A 17725-nucleotide genomic window follows, 5' to 3' on the forward strand; every position below is an offset into this window, starting at 1 on the left:
CTCTGCTTTAAACACCTTGTTGGATCAGCTGTGTTTGATTAGGATTGTAGCTAAACTGTGCAGCGCTGCGTGCCCTCCAGGAATTGAGTTTGACACCTGTGTACTAGAAACTTCCTGCCAGGTGTGTCGAAGCAAGTTGGAGCTAAACTCCCTAGGACACCATCCCTCCAGGACCCCTGTTTAGGCCACCCCTGTTTAAGACTAAAGTTTAATTTGCATCAAAAATATTTTATGATTCTGTTTAAAAAACCAATCTCAAGTTTTGTATTCTGCTTTTAATACTACTAAAAGAATTAAAAAGCAGTTAAAATAATTTCCACCAACATGCCATAATAACGTTAGCATTGGTCTCAAACTTGATTCCTGGAGAGCCACAGCTCTGCACAGTTTTGCTCCAACCCTAATCAAACACAGCTGATCCAAATAATCAAGGTGTTCAAAAGAGTCTTGAACACCTTGATTAGTGGCATCAGCTGTGTTTGATTAGGGTTGGAGCAAAACTGCAGAGCTGTGGCCCTCCAGGAATCAAGTTTAAGAGTGATCATGACGTTAGGCTTGCTTGTAATTGTAGGCTACTCATATTATTCTTATTATATTATGATACTGATATTCTATTCACCTTAAACTAATAGTAGTCTGAAGAACAATACTTTAACCATCTGAAATTGTATGATTTATAGCAATTATACAGTGGAAAAATAAATGTATTTTGCTTGACTTTTTCCTAACCCAAACGTTATCAAATGATGTATGCTGTTTTATTTGTTCATTAAAATATCTTTAAAATGAATATAAAACTGAAAATTTTATCACTTTAAACACGTGTTGCAAATTTGCTATTTTCTACACGTAAATTTAACATTCATATACGTCTTTTTCGCATCAAATTTAACATGTTATTATTTTTAAAAGTATACTACGACGGGAATATTTTAAACGGCCTCGTAATAAATTAATAATTACAAAATCATGCATGAACACTGCCATATCATATATCTCGGACACGTACTTCCGGTGGTAGCGGAAGCACCCGCTTCACGTCCATTAAAAGCTAAATTGATGGCTTTTCTATAAAATACTGTCAAATGTTGAAGAACCGCGGAGTAATGACCGTTTTCCAGTAACAAATGATGATTTGTGTCGAACAAAAAGGCGGCGAGCAGCAGACGTGAGCGGACATTGGAGCTGAATCTCCCGAATGAAGGTACGTTACATGATGCTTTTTTCCGGGCTCTTTGTGTTTATGCAGATGATCAGACTCACGAGCTCCGTGTCAAAACCCAGTCAGCTGTCAACATTTCTGGACAGTTCGCGTGTTTTTGAACGCATGTATCATTCATTTGACCACGATAAGCAAAACTGTGGTCTGTTTATGCAAATCGCCCGTGTTGTTGTTTTTAAAAATACACATAGACGTAAAGTTTTGTCGTTATATGTTATAACACTGAACACAGAACAGTGATAATGTTGTAAACAATGGCAGTGGGTGGGGATGAAGTGTAGTTGTTGCTAATAGGGGTGTGTCTTCAGGTTATTCCACTAATAAAAGTAATGTTTTTTTAACGTGCTTTTTTGATACCAGACTATTGTCGCGAGGGCCTTTTAGTATTTTAGTAAATGAATATAGTAATCGCTCACTAGCATTATTAATATACTATTATATGTCACAGTGGTATAGTATGTTATTGTAAGGATCAGAATGACTGATATTATAATCTATATATTTATTTTACGTCTGTCCACTTTTTCAGCTGCCCAGCAAAATATTAAGCTGCCAGAAGAATCACATTACAAACTTTGAAGTATGTTTAATAATCTGCTTTTCATTTGAAAAAACTACAATCCCATGAAGTATTAAAATTTGTGCAATTAAATATAATGTAGCAGACATTTAAAACTATTCATTAAAGTCTTTGGTTGTGTCTATAGAAGCAATATAGGATAACAATTAGGACCACTTGAAATTCTCAGTTTCTCTAAGGATTTACTAGATTTATTAGGTATGGGTTTGAGTGAAGTGTTCATATTTGCTTCATTCTATAAAGGTGTGATTAATAACATTTCAGAAAGAAATATTGTCAAATTATGTTTTCCATAATGTATCCATTGATTTGTCAGAAAATATTTTGAGTATATATTAATTTTTGAATATATTATTAGTATATTTTAGCTATGATAGCTTTTTAAGTTGATTTACAAAAGACATGCTAAAATTATTTTTTAATAACTTTTTATTTAGTTAATTGTTTACAATACAGAACAATAATTTTACAGAAAAATACATGCTAACAAACAGTTGAAGTCAGAATTATTCGCCCCCTATTCTTTTTTTAAGTATTTCTCAAATTATGTTTAACAGAGCAAGGACATTTTCATAGTATGTCTGATGACATTTTTTCTTTTGGAGAAAGTCTTATTTGTTTTATTTTGGCTAGAATAAAAGCAGTTTTAAATTTTTTAAAAACCATTTTAAGGTCTAAATTATTAGCCCCTTTAAGCTATATATTTTTTAGATAGTCTACAGAACAAACCATCATTATACGACAACTTGCGTAATTACCCTAACCTGCCTAGTTAACCTAATTACTCTAGCTAAGCCTTTAAATGTTACTTTGAGGTGTATAGAAGTGTCTTGAAAAATATTATTTACTGTCATCATGGCAAAGATAAAATAAATCAGTTATTAGAAATGAGTTATTAAAACTGTTATGTCTAGAAATGTGTTAAAAATCTTGGTTAAACAGAAATTGGGGGAAAAAATAAACAGGGGGCTAATAATTCTGACTTCAATTGTATATCAATATGCACATACATAATTACCTATATATACACTATATAAACTTGTATGTAAAAAAAGAGAAAAAAGCCAAACGCTTTAGATTGCTATACCTCTTACAATTACCATTCACTTAAATGAGGATGTCTTTATATTCCCTTAATATCAACCATTTCACAATCCTCAACATAAATGTCAGTTGTTCTATTATTACATGATTTATCTCAAACCACTGCTTACGTTTCAAACATTGAGTCTTTAAGCCAGTTCCTTGTTATAGTCTTTTTGCATGCCACAAGAAGAATCTTACATGAATTTTGGTCACCTCTGTGGGCAATGTCCTTAATATTCCCATAAACAAAAAAATAATGCAGTCCTTGGAACTTTATATCCAAATACCTCAGAAATAACATTACGCACATCATCCCAAAACAGGTGAATTTTCCTACAGCTTCAGAAGATATGGGTATGATTTGCTTCTGCCTGCATGCTCACTCTGTCCCCAGAACATTTTTTTGTCTGGAGGTCTGTTTGCTTTTAATCTTGGGTGTTATAAAGAAGCGCATAAGGAATTTCCAGGAAAATTCCCTCCAAACTTGTAAACTAGTGGTAGATTGGTGTATTTCCCACATATCATACCAGGTAAAATTACAGATTTATCTATTTTAATTTTAAACACCGGCGAACTGATGTACATAAAGCATATAAGTTTTACACTGTAAAACCCAAAAAGTTAGGGTAACTCAAACTATTTAAAGAAACCGATTGCAGCAAACCATTTAAGCTAAAAAACTAATCCTAATGAGCACAGTGAACTTAATCCGTTTGAGTAAACGAAGCAGTTTGAGCACAGTAAAACCCAATAAATGAAGAGAACTCAAACCAACTGAGTACTGTAAAACTCAATAATTTAATGCAACTCAAACCGTTTGAGGAAACCGATTGCACCTAACCATTTGAGTTAAACTAATCTAAATGAGTACTGTGAACTTACTACATTTAAGTTGAAGTAATGAGGTATTTAATACCTCATTACTTCAACACTGAGTTCAAAACCCTTTCAAATTAGTAGAATTAACTTTCAGTACATTTTGGGTTAACTACACACATTTCATTTGATAAAGTTGACTGTTTGGTTTTACAATGTAGTAAAATGAAGGTTGAATGGTGTGAGGTTGAGTAATTGATGGCAAAAATAAAAACTTTGGGTGAACCAATACCTTTAACCCCTTTTATGAAGTGTAATTATTGAAGCTTATTATCATTTATTATATTAAAGAAATTTTCATTGACTTCTCAGAAACTTGACCCTTTTTGTGTAAGATTGTTTTTTGCTTAAGATTGAGGTGAAATACTTAATTGGAAATTTTAGAACATCTTAGTATTTGATGTCACTCGTTTCTTTAAAGTCACTATGAAATGTAAATTCACCTATTTTAGAACATAAACTGAAAAAATATTAGGGAATTTATCACTTGTATAAAAGCAAATTTTAAAAATAATCATATTAACATATCAGCTCATATTATAAACATCTTAATAATTTTATTATGTTTTTGGAAGTCAAATGGGATGCAACTTCTAATTCTTGTTGGCTTGATATGCAAAACCATTTGAATTGAAAAATCTATTTATTTTATCATCCCAGGGGAGGAGGCTCAACATGGAGGACTGCTTGCACACTTCCTCTGACAACCTCGCTAAACTGGTGAAATGGGCCCACAGCCACGGGACGATCTGCACTTTGATTCCCAACCTCAAACACATGCTGAACGAGGGCTCTCACGGGACCCTTACGGCCCTGTGGGGCTGCAGCGCCGGTCATGCCTACCACTGGCCCCTCAACACCACCTGCAAAACTGGAAACAAGGAGCGCATGTGTTTCCAGGAAAGCCGGACCATCAACACGGACACTATGATTCAGGGCCGCCGCCGTCATGCAAAACTCCTCAGCAGATCGATTCCTCGGGAAAAAAAACAAGGGCGATTCCAATCAGATCCACGACTCTTGCGATATTTCCAACTGCAGTGAACCTTCGGAAATGGACGATAATGGCGAGGAGTATAACAACAACTTGTACGACATAGTCTGCGAATCATCGGCAACCGATGAAGACGGTGATTCTGAGTTCAATCACACGCCAAATGTCTCGCAAAGAAAAAGACACGGAAAAGGGCCGGGACATGAGGATAGTATCGACCCCTCCTTGAAGAAAATCAAACAAGAAAGAGGCGAAGACTACTACAGTTTGGCCAATCCACAGATTCCCAGCAGTTCGGAGATAAACCGCTCTACCGAGTTGCCCAAACCGAACCTCCAGAGCACACCTTTGATGTCCCAGAAACCTTCTTCCATAGATGGAGACTCAATGGGGGTGTCTTCATCTCCATTGGACAGTTCTCCTACTTCCATGATCAAGCCCCTGCGCGCACCTTTCCATGTTACACAAAATAAAGTGCACATAAACTCTAATCCAGCGTGCAGTCAGAGTTTGCCCACTTTACCTCATCCTGGTCGGATTGATGCTATGGGTGTCCTGCACAGAGATGAATATCCCAGACCGTCTTTGTCTTACGGAGAGGCTTCGATTGGCGCAAACCCAGAAATGGATCTTCTAGCAGCACAGGCACTTGGTACAGAAGCGAGAGCAGACAACACAGGTAAAGAGCCTTCTGTGCAAGAAACGTAACTGAGTTTGTTGTTGGGAATGTTGTTGGTTAAAGGGGCTGTATGTAAGCTTAGAAAGACTTGTCACTGCTGATAGCAACATATAGCGCAACTAAGCTGTGAGCGTCCTGAGTCCCAACTCACGGACCTTATCCAATCCCGTCCCAGTCTCTCTCTCCAACTTCACTTACAAAATGGCAAAAAGAAATCTTAAAAAGACTTGTTATTAGTGACAACAGTGGACAAACAATGAATTGCAGTTTGTCTCTTATGCTGTGTTCACACCAGATGCGGCATGTGCGAATAGACATATGAACATTTTGAGTTTACTCGCTTCATTCGCACGTCAAATTCACTTCACAGTAGAAGCAGATTCACGCTTCTGTCTGCCCGGTGACTCTAGCTTTGTTGCTAAATGGCTTGCATGGATTTTATTGAGAGAATAGCTGCACTTTATGTGCTATAGGAATTCTGAAAAACAGCGTATATTTCTTCGGCGCCATGTCTGAGTCCACTAGATCCTTTCAGTGGTGCACCCAGCTCTGTGAGTTCATCAACTCCTCCAGAAACTATACCTGGATGATGGAGGCTTTCAGTGGTGCTTCTTACCAAGCCGAGCCCAGTTTGATGAGCTGTTGTCTGGTGTCAGCAAGAGTATTTTCCCTAGGGACTTCAACAACAGGCATAAAGTCATAATTACGCCCATACAAGAGAAAACTCCTGATTGGTTAACACGACGCGAATCTCAGCTGAAGTTCAGATTTTCGAACACGAGCGATTCTTACTTTAAGCACGTCAAACGCACAACGCTTAACTCTGCCTCTTCATATACGTAAATCGCGTCATTCGTGCTGCGGAATGTCAATCATGTAAATCACTCGTGATTGATGCTTCATCCGCATTTGGTGTGAATTCAGAATTATTGTTTGTGCTCACATTTGTTCACACACAAAATCTTGTGCACACTGGGACATTTTTCACTTGCATCTATTGCCAATTTTTTTCTAGACATTTTTCGGTATTCATACCCTTCTGGTTTTCATTGCAGATGAGCCAAGTGAATGCTCAAATCACTGCTGATGTTAGATGGCGCTTAATGAAAAATAGAAATACCCCAATACACAAGGTGGTGCTGCGCAACTTTTCACCCTGAATCATAATCCTTTTGTATTTAACATGTAAGCTTTTCCACTTCAGTTTAACCTTCTCCACTACAGCACAAACACCAAAATAGTGGGAATTATAAAAAGAAAAGACATAAAAGAAAATTAAGTGAAATGAAACTCTCCATTGAATCCCATTTGGTCTGCAGTTCCTGAGTGCTCTGCTAGACTGTTTTGTGCTTGAGCACCACCAAGTGCTGTTTTACTGTATATTCAGCAACTCAAGGCATGGGATCAAAAGCACCAATCTCATTGGTCGGCCAACTTTTAACACAGCACATACCAAAAGAATTTCTGTGCTAACCTGCTGATCTTGACTGCATTAGTGGTTACACAGTCTTTTCATCTCGTTTTACGATTGAACAACTAAATTAATGCTTAAGTCTATTTACTGAATGTATTGTAATGACATTACAACATCAATGATGTAAAAGAAACCTTATGAAAATAAAAATAGTCACATTTGAAATTTCGCCGGAAGTTTATCATTACACGTAATAATCATCCCTGTGTGCACTAACCTTAACATGCAAGAAACTAAATGTGAATATCAATGGTGGAAAGAAAACAACAGTTCAACAGAGGATCACGGGGACACGAATGTTTGCAAAAGATCTGCAATTGACCAACATCATGTTGAAAGACAGCAGTTATTAAAACGATGTTAAAATAGTCTTATTGGCAATTATTTTAAGACTATAGACCAGGGCTGTCCAAAGTCAGTCCTGGAGGGTTGGTGTCCTGCAGAGTTTAGCTCTAGATACTTATAGATAATAAAACTTCCTGCAGCCCAAGACAGGGCTGAGCTTGGTCAATACCTGGATGGGAGTCCACATGGGAAAACTAGGTTGCGGTTCGAAGTGGTGTTAGTGAGGCCAACAGGGGGCGCTCAACCTGCAGTCTATGTGAGTCCTAATGCCCCAGTGTAGTGAAGGGGGCACTATACTGTCAGTAAGCGCTGTCTTTTGGATGAGATGTTAAACCGAGGTCCTGACTTCATGGAACTTCTCATAAAGAGTAGGGGTGGATCCCTGGTGTCCTGGCCAACTTCCGTCTATCGGCCTTTACCGATCATGACCTTCCAATCATTCCCATCCACTGAATTGGCTCTATCACTGTCTCTCCACTCCATCTGCTGTTGTGTGGTGAGTGCACTGGCGCTTTTGTCCTGTGGTTGCCATCACATCATCCAAGGTGATGCTGCACACTGGTGATGTGGAGAGAACCCCCTCATGGTTGTGAAGCGCTTTGGGTGTATAGCCATACACCATAAATGCGCTATATAAATACACATTACATTACTTCCAGGTAAGTGCATGTTGAAGTAAGTTGGAGCTAAAATCTTTAGGACACCGGCCCCCCATGATCGAGTTTGGGCACTGCTGCTATAGACTATGTAGATCTGGCAGTTGGCTAGATATTTGAATTAGACCTTTCTTTACATTACATTACATTACATTACATTACATTTATAGGATTGCTCATTCTGAATTACCTTCAACATTATAAGAATTTGGAATAGAATAGATCAGATAAGCATGAGTAAATGTGACATTTGCATAAAAATCATATTTAAATCCTTCACATAAAAATGTCAAAAAAAAAAAAATCAATTTGTAGGCGTTCAGAGGCAGCCTACGATGTCATGGAAAGGGTTAAGTTTTGTTACAAGCTGTTTAGAGATTGGCAATTAATAGCTGAAAATTCTTACATACTGCCCCTTTAAGTGTATGTGTTTAACTGTAAAATGTCTGAATGTCATTGGCATTGCATTAGATAATGCAGTATCATAAACAAAAGATGACTACAATCATGACTACAACATTTTGTTGTTGTTGTTGTTGGTCACTCTGAAAAAGCTGGTCATTTTATTAGTAACCTACTTTCTCTTCAATTATTTATTCAGAACAATTGTTCATTAAAAATGTTGAAAAGCATAATTACCTGAACACACTTTTTCTATGATAGCATTTTTATCTCATTTGAAATACATTTTTAATAAATGCTCATGAAAATACGTAGACTCGGAAGGGACGTGATTTGGGGGAAAAAATAGGTGGAAGAAAAGAGTGATATGAAAACACGTTTTTTAAAAGTTTTTGCATTTCCTCTCAGATGTTTTGCATCCCCTCGCAAAACAGTTTTTTCCACAAACACTTCCTGTTCACTTCATACATGTCAACCCTCCAGTTTTTTGCTGGGATTTTCCTGTATTTTACCATTTCTGTTCCACTATCATCCTATCAATAAGCATTTTCCCATATTTCTGATATAGTTTTAATCTTGAAAGCATGCTGAAATTAATATAAAAATGTCTGCATTCACTTTCTTTCCATTTAAAGCTGTGTCGATCATCGCCCTTCATATGCAACCTCTGAATCAGCTAATGCATGCAAGCGCTGAATGACGGAGGCATGAAAAACTGATCCCAGATCAGCTTCTGTACACGCCATTTAAAGAGGAGCGAAAGTGCAGGACACTTTGGGATTCGGGTGTGTGTTTAAACCGACAAATACACCTAATAATATGTTAACATGTCTGTCCTGCATACTTTATTTTAAACACAACTAATTTTGTCTTAAATGAGCACAAACAGTTACTAAAATAATGAATGCTTTCATTAGAGATCTGTGCATTCTTAAAGTGACACCTCTGTTCAGAGATTGCATATGAAGGGCGATGATCGACACACAGCTTTAATGGAAAGTGAATGCAGACATTTTTATATTAATTTCAGTGTGCATTAAGATTAATAGTATATATCAGAAATATGGGAAAATACTTGATGATAGGATGATACTGGAGTAGAATGGTAAAATACAGGAATGTATGAAGTGAACAGGCAGTGTTTGTGGAAAAACAGTTTTGCAAGAGAATAAAAAGAGAACTTTTTTTTTTTGTTTTTTCTCCCACCCAGTTTTTCTTCTTGCACCTTTTTTTTCCCCACCATCACGTCCCTTCCGGGTCTCCGTACGAAAAGGATTGTAGATCAAAAATGTCAAAAATGAATGTAAGAGTCATTCAAAGCATATTATAAAAATATGATAACCATCTTATTTATATATATATATATATATATATATATATATATATATATATATATATATATATATATATATATATATATATATATATATATATATATATATATATATATATATATGTATATATATATATATATATATATATATATATATATATATATATATATATATATATATATATTATATATATATTATATATATATATATATGTATATATATATATATCAGAAGCATTTTCCTATTAGTTTAAAGAATTAATAATGTTGTATTATTTTTTAAAAAAAATTTTCTAATTTTTTTTGTCATTTTAGTACCTCCACAGATTTGTTTTATTTCAATCAGTTGTAAAGGCAGTTTTTTATTACCAATATAATATCAATTAATAAAAAAAGTTTTTAATAGTTTTAAAATGAATAGTTTAAAAAAACAGAAATGAGATTACATCAACATGCCTTTGGCTGTGTTTTAAGGTTAATGTAGTCTTTATACAAGTAATGATATTAATTCAGGACAAGTCCCTAAAAACATCATATTTTGTAACATATTTATACCAAATGTACTTTAACTTAAACATTTTATTTATTGGTTTATTTAATATTTTGCTTGTGCTAAAGCAATAACATAGTATTTGAATATTGTATTCCAGAATTGGTTTGAGTTCAGTCAGACGAAAATGTACGATTTTACCAAGGAGATGGCACCAAACCCCAACCGTATGAATGAGATCATACAAATTCATACAAATTAGCCACTAAATCAAAAAGTTACGAATTGCTGTGAGATTGTGTTGCGTATTCTGAGTGTCTGTTGAGCCTGTGTGTGCTTAAAATGAACAAAATCTCTTTAATCTCATACTGAACAGGAAGGAGCTGAAACAATAATAAAACGCAAGTCTGATATTGCTCAATAAATCAGCAGTATTGAAAATGCAGAAGCTGTAGTCTATTTTTCGTGTGCTCTGAACATTGCTAAATGCAAACGGAATGGTTCTGCGTAAGTCACTCTTGTCTCCTAACAGCAATCACACAGTGGGTGCAAATCAAATCATCTTACAGAGCCAAAACACAATTATCAATCATCTGTACTTTATAATAGAAATTTAGTATTATAGAATATATAGAAATATATTGTATGCTTGTTTCTGAGTTTGTGGGTGCAGCTGTTGCTGGATCATATCGATCTTCTTAATTACATTTATGATGGCGTCTCAGTCAAAGCCATAAATGAGATTGATGTGAAACTCAACACTGTACAGTGAACGGGAGTCAGACTGGAGTGCTGCTTAAAGTCCACATGAAATCTAAATGTACAATGATTCATTTACTAGCACACATTGTTAATTTTAAAGTGAACAATTGATTTATGCAAGTTAATCCATTGAATCTGTTTGATAACGTTGAGCGAAATATGTTTAGCCTTTCCCCTCCAACCATTAGTTTGTGTGAGAGAAGCAAAAAAATAATAAATGTAAACTCTAGGTATACATATTTAACTGAAGTATTGACTTAATTGGACCACTGCAAATAGTCATAAGCCATAATCATCTAATAAATAAATAAATAATTTCTTTTGGTGTACAGTATGTTCACTTTGCAGGTTTAACCATACGAGCATGAACTATTTTCACACTAAAACAAAACCTGTATAAGCTCATACAACAGTAAAACAAATGCACCGTGTACACCACTGCCTTTAATAAAATAAAAGTCTGCAGCAACTTCAGATCAAGCGGAATTAAAAAATCAGCCAATCAAACCTCCCCAGAACAAAAAGAAAAATGCAAAATTTAAGCAATGATTTGGGCTAAATGTGTACATTTGACTTTTCTTTACATAATCTGAGAATGATGTCATTAAGGAAAATCCAGCTTTCATTCATAATTCATGTCACTGCTTTTAGATTTTTGCTTTGCTTTTTTTACAACTTTATTTTTCTTGCATGCAGCTTGTTTAAATGTGTAAAATAGAAGCTCGTATTGGGAATAATTTTCATCAGCCATAAGTGGATGTACAGAAATTGTAACTAACACAGGTCTGGGTTGGTATAATTGGCTAAAATGTAATTAGAAAACTTACTGAAACCATTTGTTACTTATAAAAGACATGGGAGTTAATTTTGAGGATGTGTGATGTTTGACAGTATTTTAATAATTGTTTTAGTGATATGTTTTAGACACAAAAGTGCTATTTTCTGTTTTAGGAAAAAAATGTTTTTAAATCAACATTGACGTGTTTAGTTTATGAACGAATCTGTATTTGAACAAATCATTTGATCCTGTGATTCAGTGATCCACTCAAAAAGACAGCCACATGCTTCATTTCTGAATGAATCAGTTGTTTGAACAAATCATTTGAGCCTATGATTCAGTGATCCACTCAAAGAACGAATCAACCGTTTGAACAAATCATTTGAGCCGACAATCCAGTGATCCAGCCACTCATAAAGACAGTCATGCTTCATTTCTGAATGAATCAATTGTTTGAACAAATCATTTGAGCCGATGATTCAGTGATCCACTCATAAAGATGGTCACATGCTTCATTTCAGAATGAATCAGGCGTTTGGACAAATCATTTGAGCCTATGATTCAGTGATCCACTCAAAGAACGAATCAACCGTTTGAACAAATCATTTGAGCCGACAATCCAGTGATCCAGCCACTCATAAAGACAGTCATGCTTCATTTCTGAATGAATCAATTGTTTGAACAAATCATTTGAGCCGATGATTCAGTGATCCACTCATAAAGATGGTCACATGCTTCATTTCAGAATGAATCAGGCGTTTGGACAAATCATTTGAGCTGATGATTCTGTGATCCACTCAAAGACAGTCATGGTTAAATTCTAAATGAATCATCCATTTAAACAAATTATTTGAGCTGATGATTTAGTGATTCACTCATAAAGACAGTTATGCTTAATTTCTGAATGAATTTGCCTTTTGAACAAATCATTTGAGCCGACGATTCGGTAATCAACTCATAAAGACAGTCATGCTTCATTTCTAAATGAATCTGCCATTTGAACAAATCATTTGAGCCAAGGATTCAGTGATCCACTCATAAAGACAGTCATGCTTAATTTCTGAATGCTTCTGACGTTTGGACAAATCATTTGAGCCTATGATTCGGTGATCCACTCAAAGAATGAATCAACCAATTGAACAAATCATTTGAGCCGACGATCCAGTTATCCAGCCACTCATAAAGACAGTCATGCTTCATTTCAGAATGAATCAGGCGTTTGGACAAATCATTTGAGCTGATGATTCCGTGATCCACTCAAAGACAGTCATGGTTAAATTCTAAATGAATCATCCATTTAAACAAATTATTTGAGCCGATGATTTAGTGATTTACTCATAAAGACAGTTATGCTTAATTTCTGAATGAATCTGCCTTTTGAACAAATCATTTGAGCCGACGATTCGATGATCCACTCATAAAGACAGTCATGCTTCATTTCTGAATGAATCTGCCGTTTGAACAAATCATTTGAATGAACATTTCAGTTAAACACTCATTCAGAGGTGGATATTTGTATGTTTATTTATTGTTCAATGACAATCCTAAAACAAATAACAGCGCAAAAATACTCTCAGCAAAAAAGTTAGATTGTTATATAAAAAAATAGAAGTATAATTTGGTCAATATTTGTGTCTAAATTGTTTTAAATTTATCGTAAATTTTGTTTAACTTAATGTACTAAATTACAAGACCAAATAGACAATAAAATGACAAAACATTAATTGAATTTAAAGAAAGAATTAAAAGAAAATGAATGTAATTCAAACTATTTAATAAAACTACAATAGCACTATATTAAAATATATACTATAATGTTTTTTTTTCTTTAGTAAAAATCAATTCAGTAATAAAACCATGGCTATTTCTAAAATGTTATATACCAGAAAATATCAGACTAACACTATAAAAAGTCTAGCATTATTATTAATCATTAATATTATTGCTAAAAAAATCCTTGCTTAAAAATATGGATAACTTTTTCAATTAAATTAAGTTTATTGACATTTACTTTATATTTATTTATTTTTTTAGTTCAGGGCTTGATGTCAGAGAAGAAGAAGAAAATGTATCAACGTCTATTGAGTTAATGGGTTTTAATTGTAGACTGGTGCTTCATTATAAGTATATTCTGTGGAAACTTTTTTTAAAATTATTATTAATGCTTGAAAGAACATACAAAATAACAAGTAACAATAGTGCGACACATCTTAGTACAATTCCAAAAAGCTCAAATAGCAGCAAAAAATATAGAAAAATCAATAAATAATTCAATTAAGATTAATACAAAGTACCAAAAAATACATTACTATACTAAAATTACAATACAATTCAAAGTGCTCAACCTTCAAAAAAAATCTGTAACCAATTACATAATGAGGGCCTTTTTATGATGCAAAACCTTTAGTGGTTTGAAGAAAACCATTAAATCTTTTTGAAAAAGTTTTTTAAAGAATCTGCATTTATGAATAAAGTAGTTACCCAACATCACAATATTTTCAACCAGATTTTTCTTTCTTTTTTTTTTTATATTTCCCAAATGATGTTTAACAGAGCAAGGACATTTTCACAGTATGTCTGATAATATTTTTTTTTGTCTTGTTGTCTAGTCTTGTTTTTGTTTTATTTAGGCTAGAATAAAAGCAGTTTTAAATTTTTTAAAAACCATTTAAAGGTCAAGATTATTAGCCCCTATTTCAGGACCTGCTGACTAGAATTTCAAAAGGGAGAAAGAGAGACTTTTACTATTTACTTTACGTTTTCTTCTTCTATATTTACCCATATATTTATTATATCTTTTTATTTGTTTATTAATCAATTATTTATTTATTATTTTCTCAGTTGGCTTATTATTTATTTATCTGTTTCTTGATTCATCTTTGCGTACTTGAAGGTCTCAGAAAATAGGAAGGGATGGGAGATGGGATATTGAATACAAATACATATTGAATACAAAATATTGAAACAAAAATTATTAGCCCCTTTTAAGCAAATTTTTTCGACTGTCTACAGAACAGACCATTTTTATACAATAACTTGCCTAATTATCCTAACCTGCCTAGTTAACCTAATTAACCTACTTAAGCCTTTAAATGTGACATTAAGCTGTATAGAAGTGTCTCAAAATATCTAGCCAAATATTATTTACTGTCATCATGGCAAAGATAAAATAAATCACTTATTAGAAATGAGTTATTAAAACTATTATGTGTTGAAATAAAATCTTCTCTCCATTAAACAGAAATTGAGGAAAAAAATAAAATAATTCTGACTTCAACTGTACTTCAAACTTAACCAAGTATAGATGTCATCCCAGAATTTTTTGAGGAATTCTTCATAAATAAAACAAATGTTCCAAAGACTCTGTGTCTGCTCCACAAATACATTCAGTACAATTCAAATTAAACCTATGTCTGAGGAACTCGTTACAGGGTGAGATGTCATTAATAATTTTATCCTAACTGCTTTCATCTTTGGTAGTATTCTGTTGAAACACAGAAACCAAGCTTGTGGGCTAGTATCAGTTAAACTAGTTGATGAGATCACGTCCTCTTCCAGTCTGCAGTAAGACTTTAAGCTGTTTTTCCAAGAGACTCGGTGCATTTTTGACATTTCAGTCAAGATGGAAATGGATGATTTCTTTAACTCCACGTAAAGCAAAATAACAGGTGAGTTTTCTTGACACTTTCTCTCTTTACTGAGGGGAAAAATGGGTGTCAGTGGATTTGATGTTGTGAAAGTGTCATGTGATCGTATGTTTTATTATAAGAATGCATGACGGTGCTTAAAAGATCATATTATTCTTTATTTATTTTTTCTGGACAAACTTTAATTTTATTCTGTTTGCAGGTTCAAATGAGAAGATGGATTACGCTGTGATTTTGAAAGCCCTCCATGGTTAGTTTTGTTTTGTGCAAGAACTTGTTCTAGATATTTTGCTGCTTTATATTTTATAATTATTTTAATAGGTAAATCTCATGAAACCTGTCAATAACATGCTCATATATGCACATTATCATACAAATGAGTTGACTTTTTGAAAAAGATTTAATTTTGGATAAAGTATCACAGGGATTTAATTATTTACTTATTTCTTTTGCATTGTGAAATTATTTTCATAATAAAGCACATTCCAGAGTTATTAAGTAATAAAGGGAAAACTAAAAAGCTATTTTTTTACTTAAAATGTTACCTGAATATTATTAATTTTAAAAATAAAACAATTTAAAAATCATTTAATCAATTAAAAAATTGATTTCTTGTTTTAATTTACTTAAATAAATAAATAGTTTTAAAATAAAAGTAATAAAAACTATATATGCATGCCAGCAGCTAGCTCTCTTCAACTCACACATGGTCACCCACTGAAATGAAGCAGGGCTGCGTTCAGTACCTGGATGGGAGACCACATGGGAAAGCTAAGTTGCTGCCAGAAGTGGTGTTAGTAAGGCCAGCAGGGGGTGTTCAACCTGCTTTTATACTTTTCAGTGAGTGCCGTCTTTTGGATGAGACGTTAAACCAAGGTCCTGACTCTCTGTGGTTGTTAAAAATTCCAGGATGTCCTTCGAAAAAGAGTGGGGGTTTAACACCGGTATCCTGGCCAAATTTGCCCACTGGCCTCTGTCCATCATGGCCTCATAACCATCCACATAACGTAATTGGCTTTACCACTCCTTTCTCTCTCCTCTCCACCAATCGGCTGGTTTGTGGTGTGCGGTCTGGCACAATATGGCTGCCGTGGATGCTGCACACTGGTGGTGGATGAGGAGATTCCCCCCAGTGTGTAAAGTGCTTTGAGTGTTCAGAAAAACACTATATAAATGTAAGCAATAATTGATTATTATTATTGTTTAAAAAATAATTTTGTATAATCTAAAAAATAAAAACAAATATAAACTTAGTATATTTTTATTTGTTATAAGTAATTATTTAAGTAGAAATCAGTGCATTGCAATAATTGCTTTACTATAATACAGTTAAACATGTTGCTGATATGGGAAATATGGGGGAAAAGTGAAAATGTGGAATGAAAATAAGCAATTAATTTTCATTCAATTAATGTCACAATGCAAACAATCGTTTCAGTGCAAAGTATTGTGGGTTTTCAATTGACAGGTTTTGTGAAATTCACCCTCACCCAACATTTTCCTCTGTATTTATTTTCACAATGGATGAATTTGCATGAGGCAAATGAATTTGGAGGAAACTTTGCATCATGGCAAATAAAATAAAACTTTCTCTAATCAACATGGCTTTATTGTCTGTGCACTCGCCAGTTGTTTGATAAACTGAAATCAGCTCTTTTCCAATGATGATGTTTGTTGTGGGTTTGAAGTGTGTTTTTATTTCTGCCGGTCTGGAGGGAAAGACTTTACTCTCTATAAAAGCTCCTAAAACACATTTGATGTATTACAGACCATCTGATTCCAGCAGCGCACAGTTCAGAAGAGCAGTTCTGCCCGTCAGACCTCAGTCCCAACAGCGACAGGTATCTGGAAGAGCGAAAACACCTGGAAGAGTTTATAACAGGCATAGGTGAGCCAGAAATCCAGCAGATTGGACTCTTTTGGCACAACTGATACTCATGTCTCATCGGGTTTTTTTATCGCAGACACGGTGACCCTACAAAACCTACAGACAGTGATCGACCGCATCCTGGTGTTTCATGAGCGGACGCAGATGCCACTGTCCAGTCCTGCTCGGCTGGGGGAGCAGGAGCTGTTTCCAGGATCTGGCCTGTACCTGCCGCATTATAAACTGGCCTCCATGCTGCAGGAGTCCCGGCAGGACAGCATGAGGCTCTTCCACCTGCTGTTTGAGCACTTCTTCAGCGAGGAGGATCTGAATGGTGCCGTCGCATTCGGAAAGAGAGGGAAAGTTCCAGACGGCAAGAAGATCTTGGACAGGAGAAAAGTGGATGGGATTATGTGTGAGTAGTTCACTTGCTGTCCTAAAACTAACATATTGAGCTGCTTTTCCACTATCAACCGTTCCGTGATGGGTTAGTTGGCATGGATACGGATTAATTGTTCACTTTGGTGCTGATAA

General features: G+C 34.7%; 1 protein-coding gene across 1 annotated transcript in view; it reads left to right on the plus strand.

Moving 5' to 3' along the window:
- The first annotated feature begins 973 nt into the window (after positions 1–973).
- Positions 974–17725, plus strand: part of LOC130236635 (uncharacterized) — a 29963-nt gene continuing 13211 nt past the window's right edge. The window contains 3 exon segments of the mRNA XM_056467378.1: positions 974–1204; positions 4425–4702; positions 4704–5437. Of these exon segments, the coding sequence (XP_056323353.1) occupies positions 1199–1204; positions 4425–4702; positions 4704–5437 (1018 nt within the window). The 5' untranslated portion in view covers positions 974–1198.

Source organism: Danio aesculapii, chromosome 10 (assembly GCF_903798145.1).
Source record: "Danio aesculapii chromosome 10, fDanAes4.1, whole genome shotgun sequence".
NCBI classification, from domain to species: domain Eukaryota; kingdom Metazoa; phylum Chordata; class Actinopteri; order Cypriniformes; family Danionidae; genus Danio; species Danio aesculapii.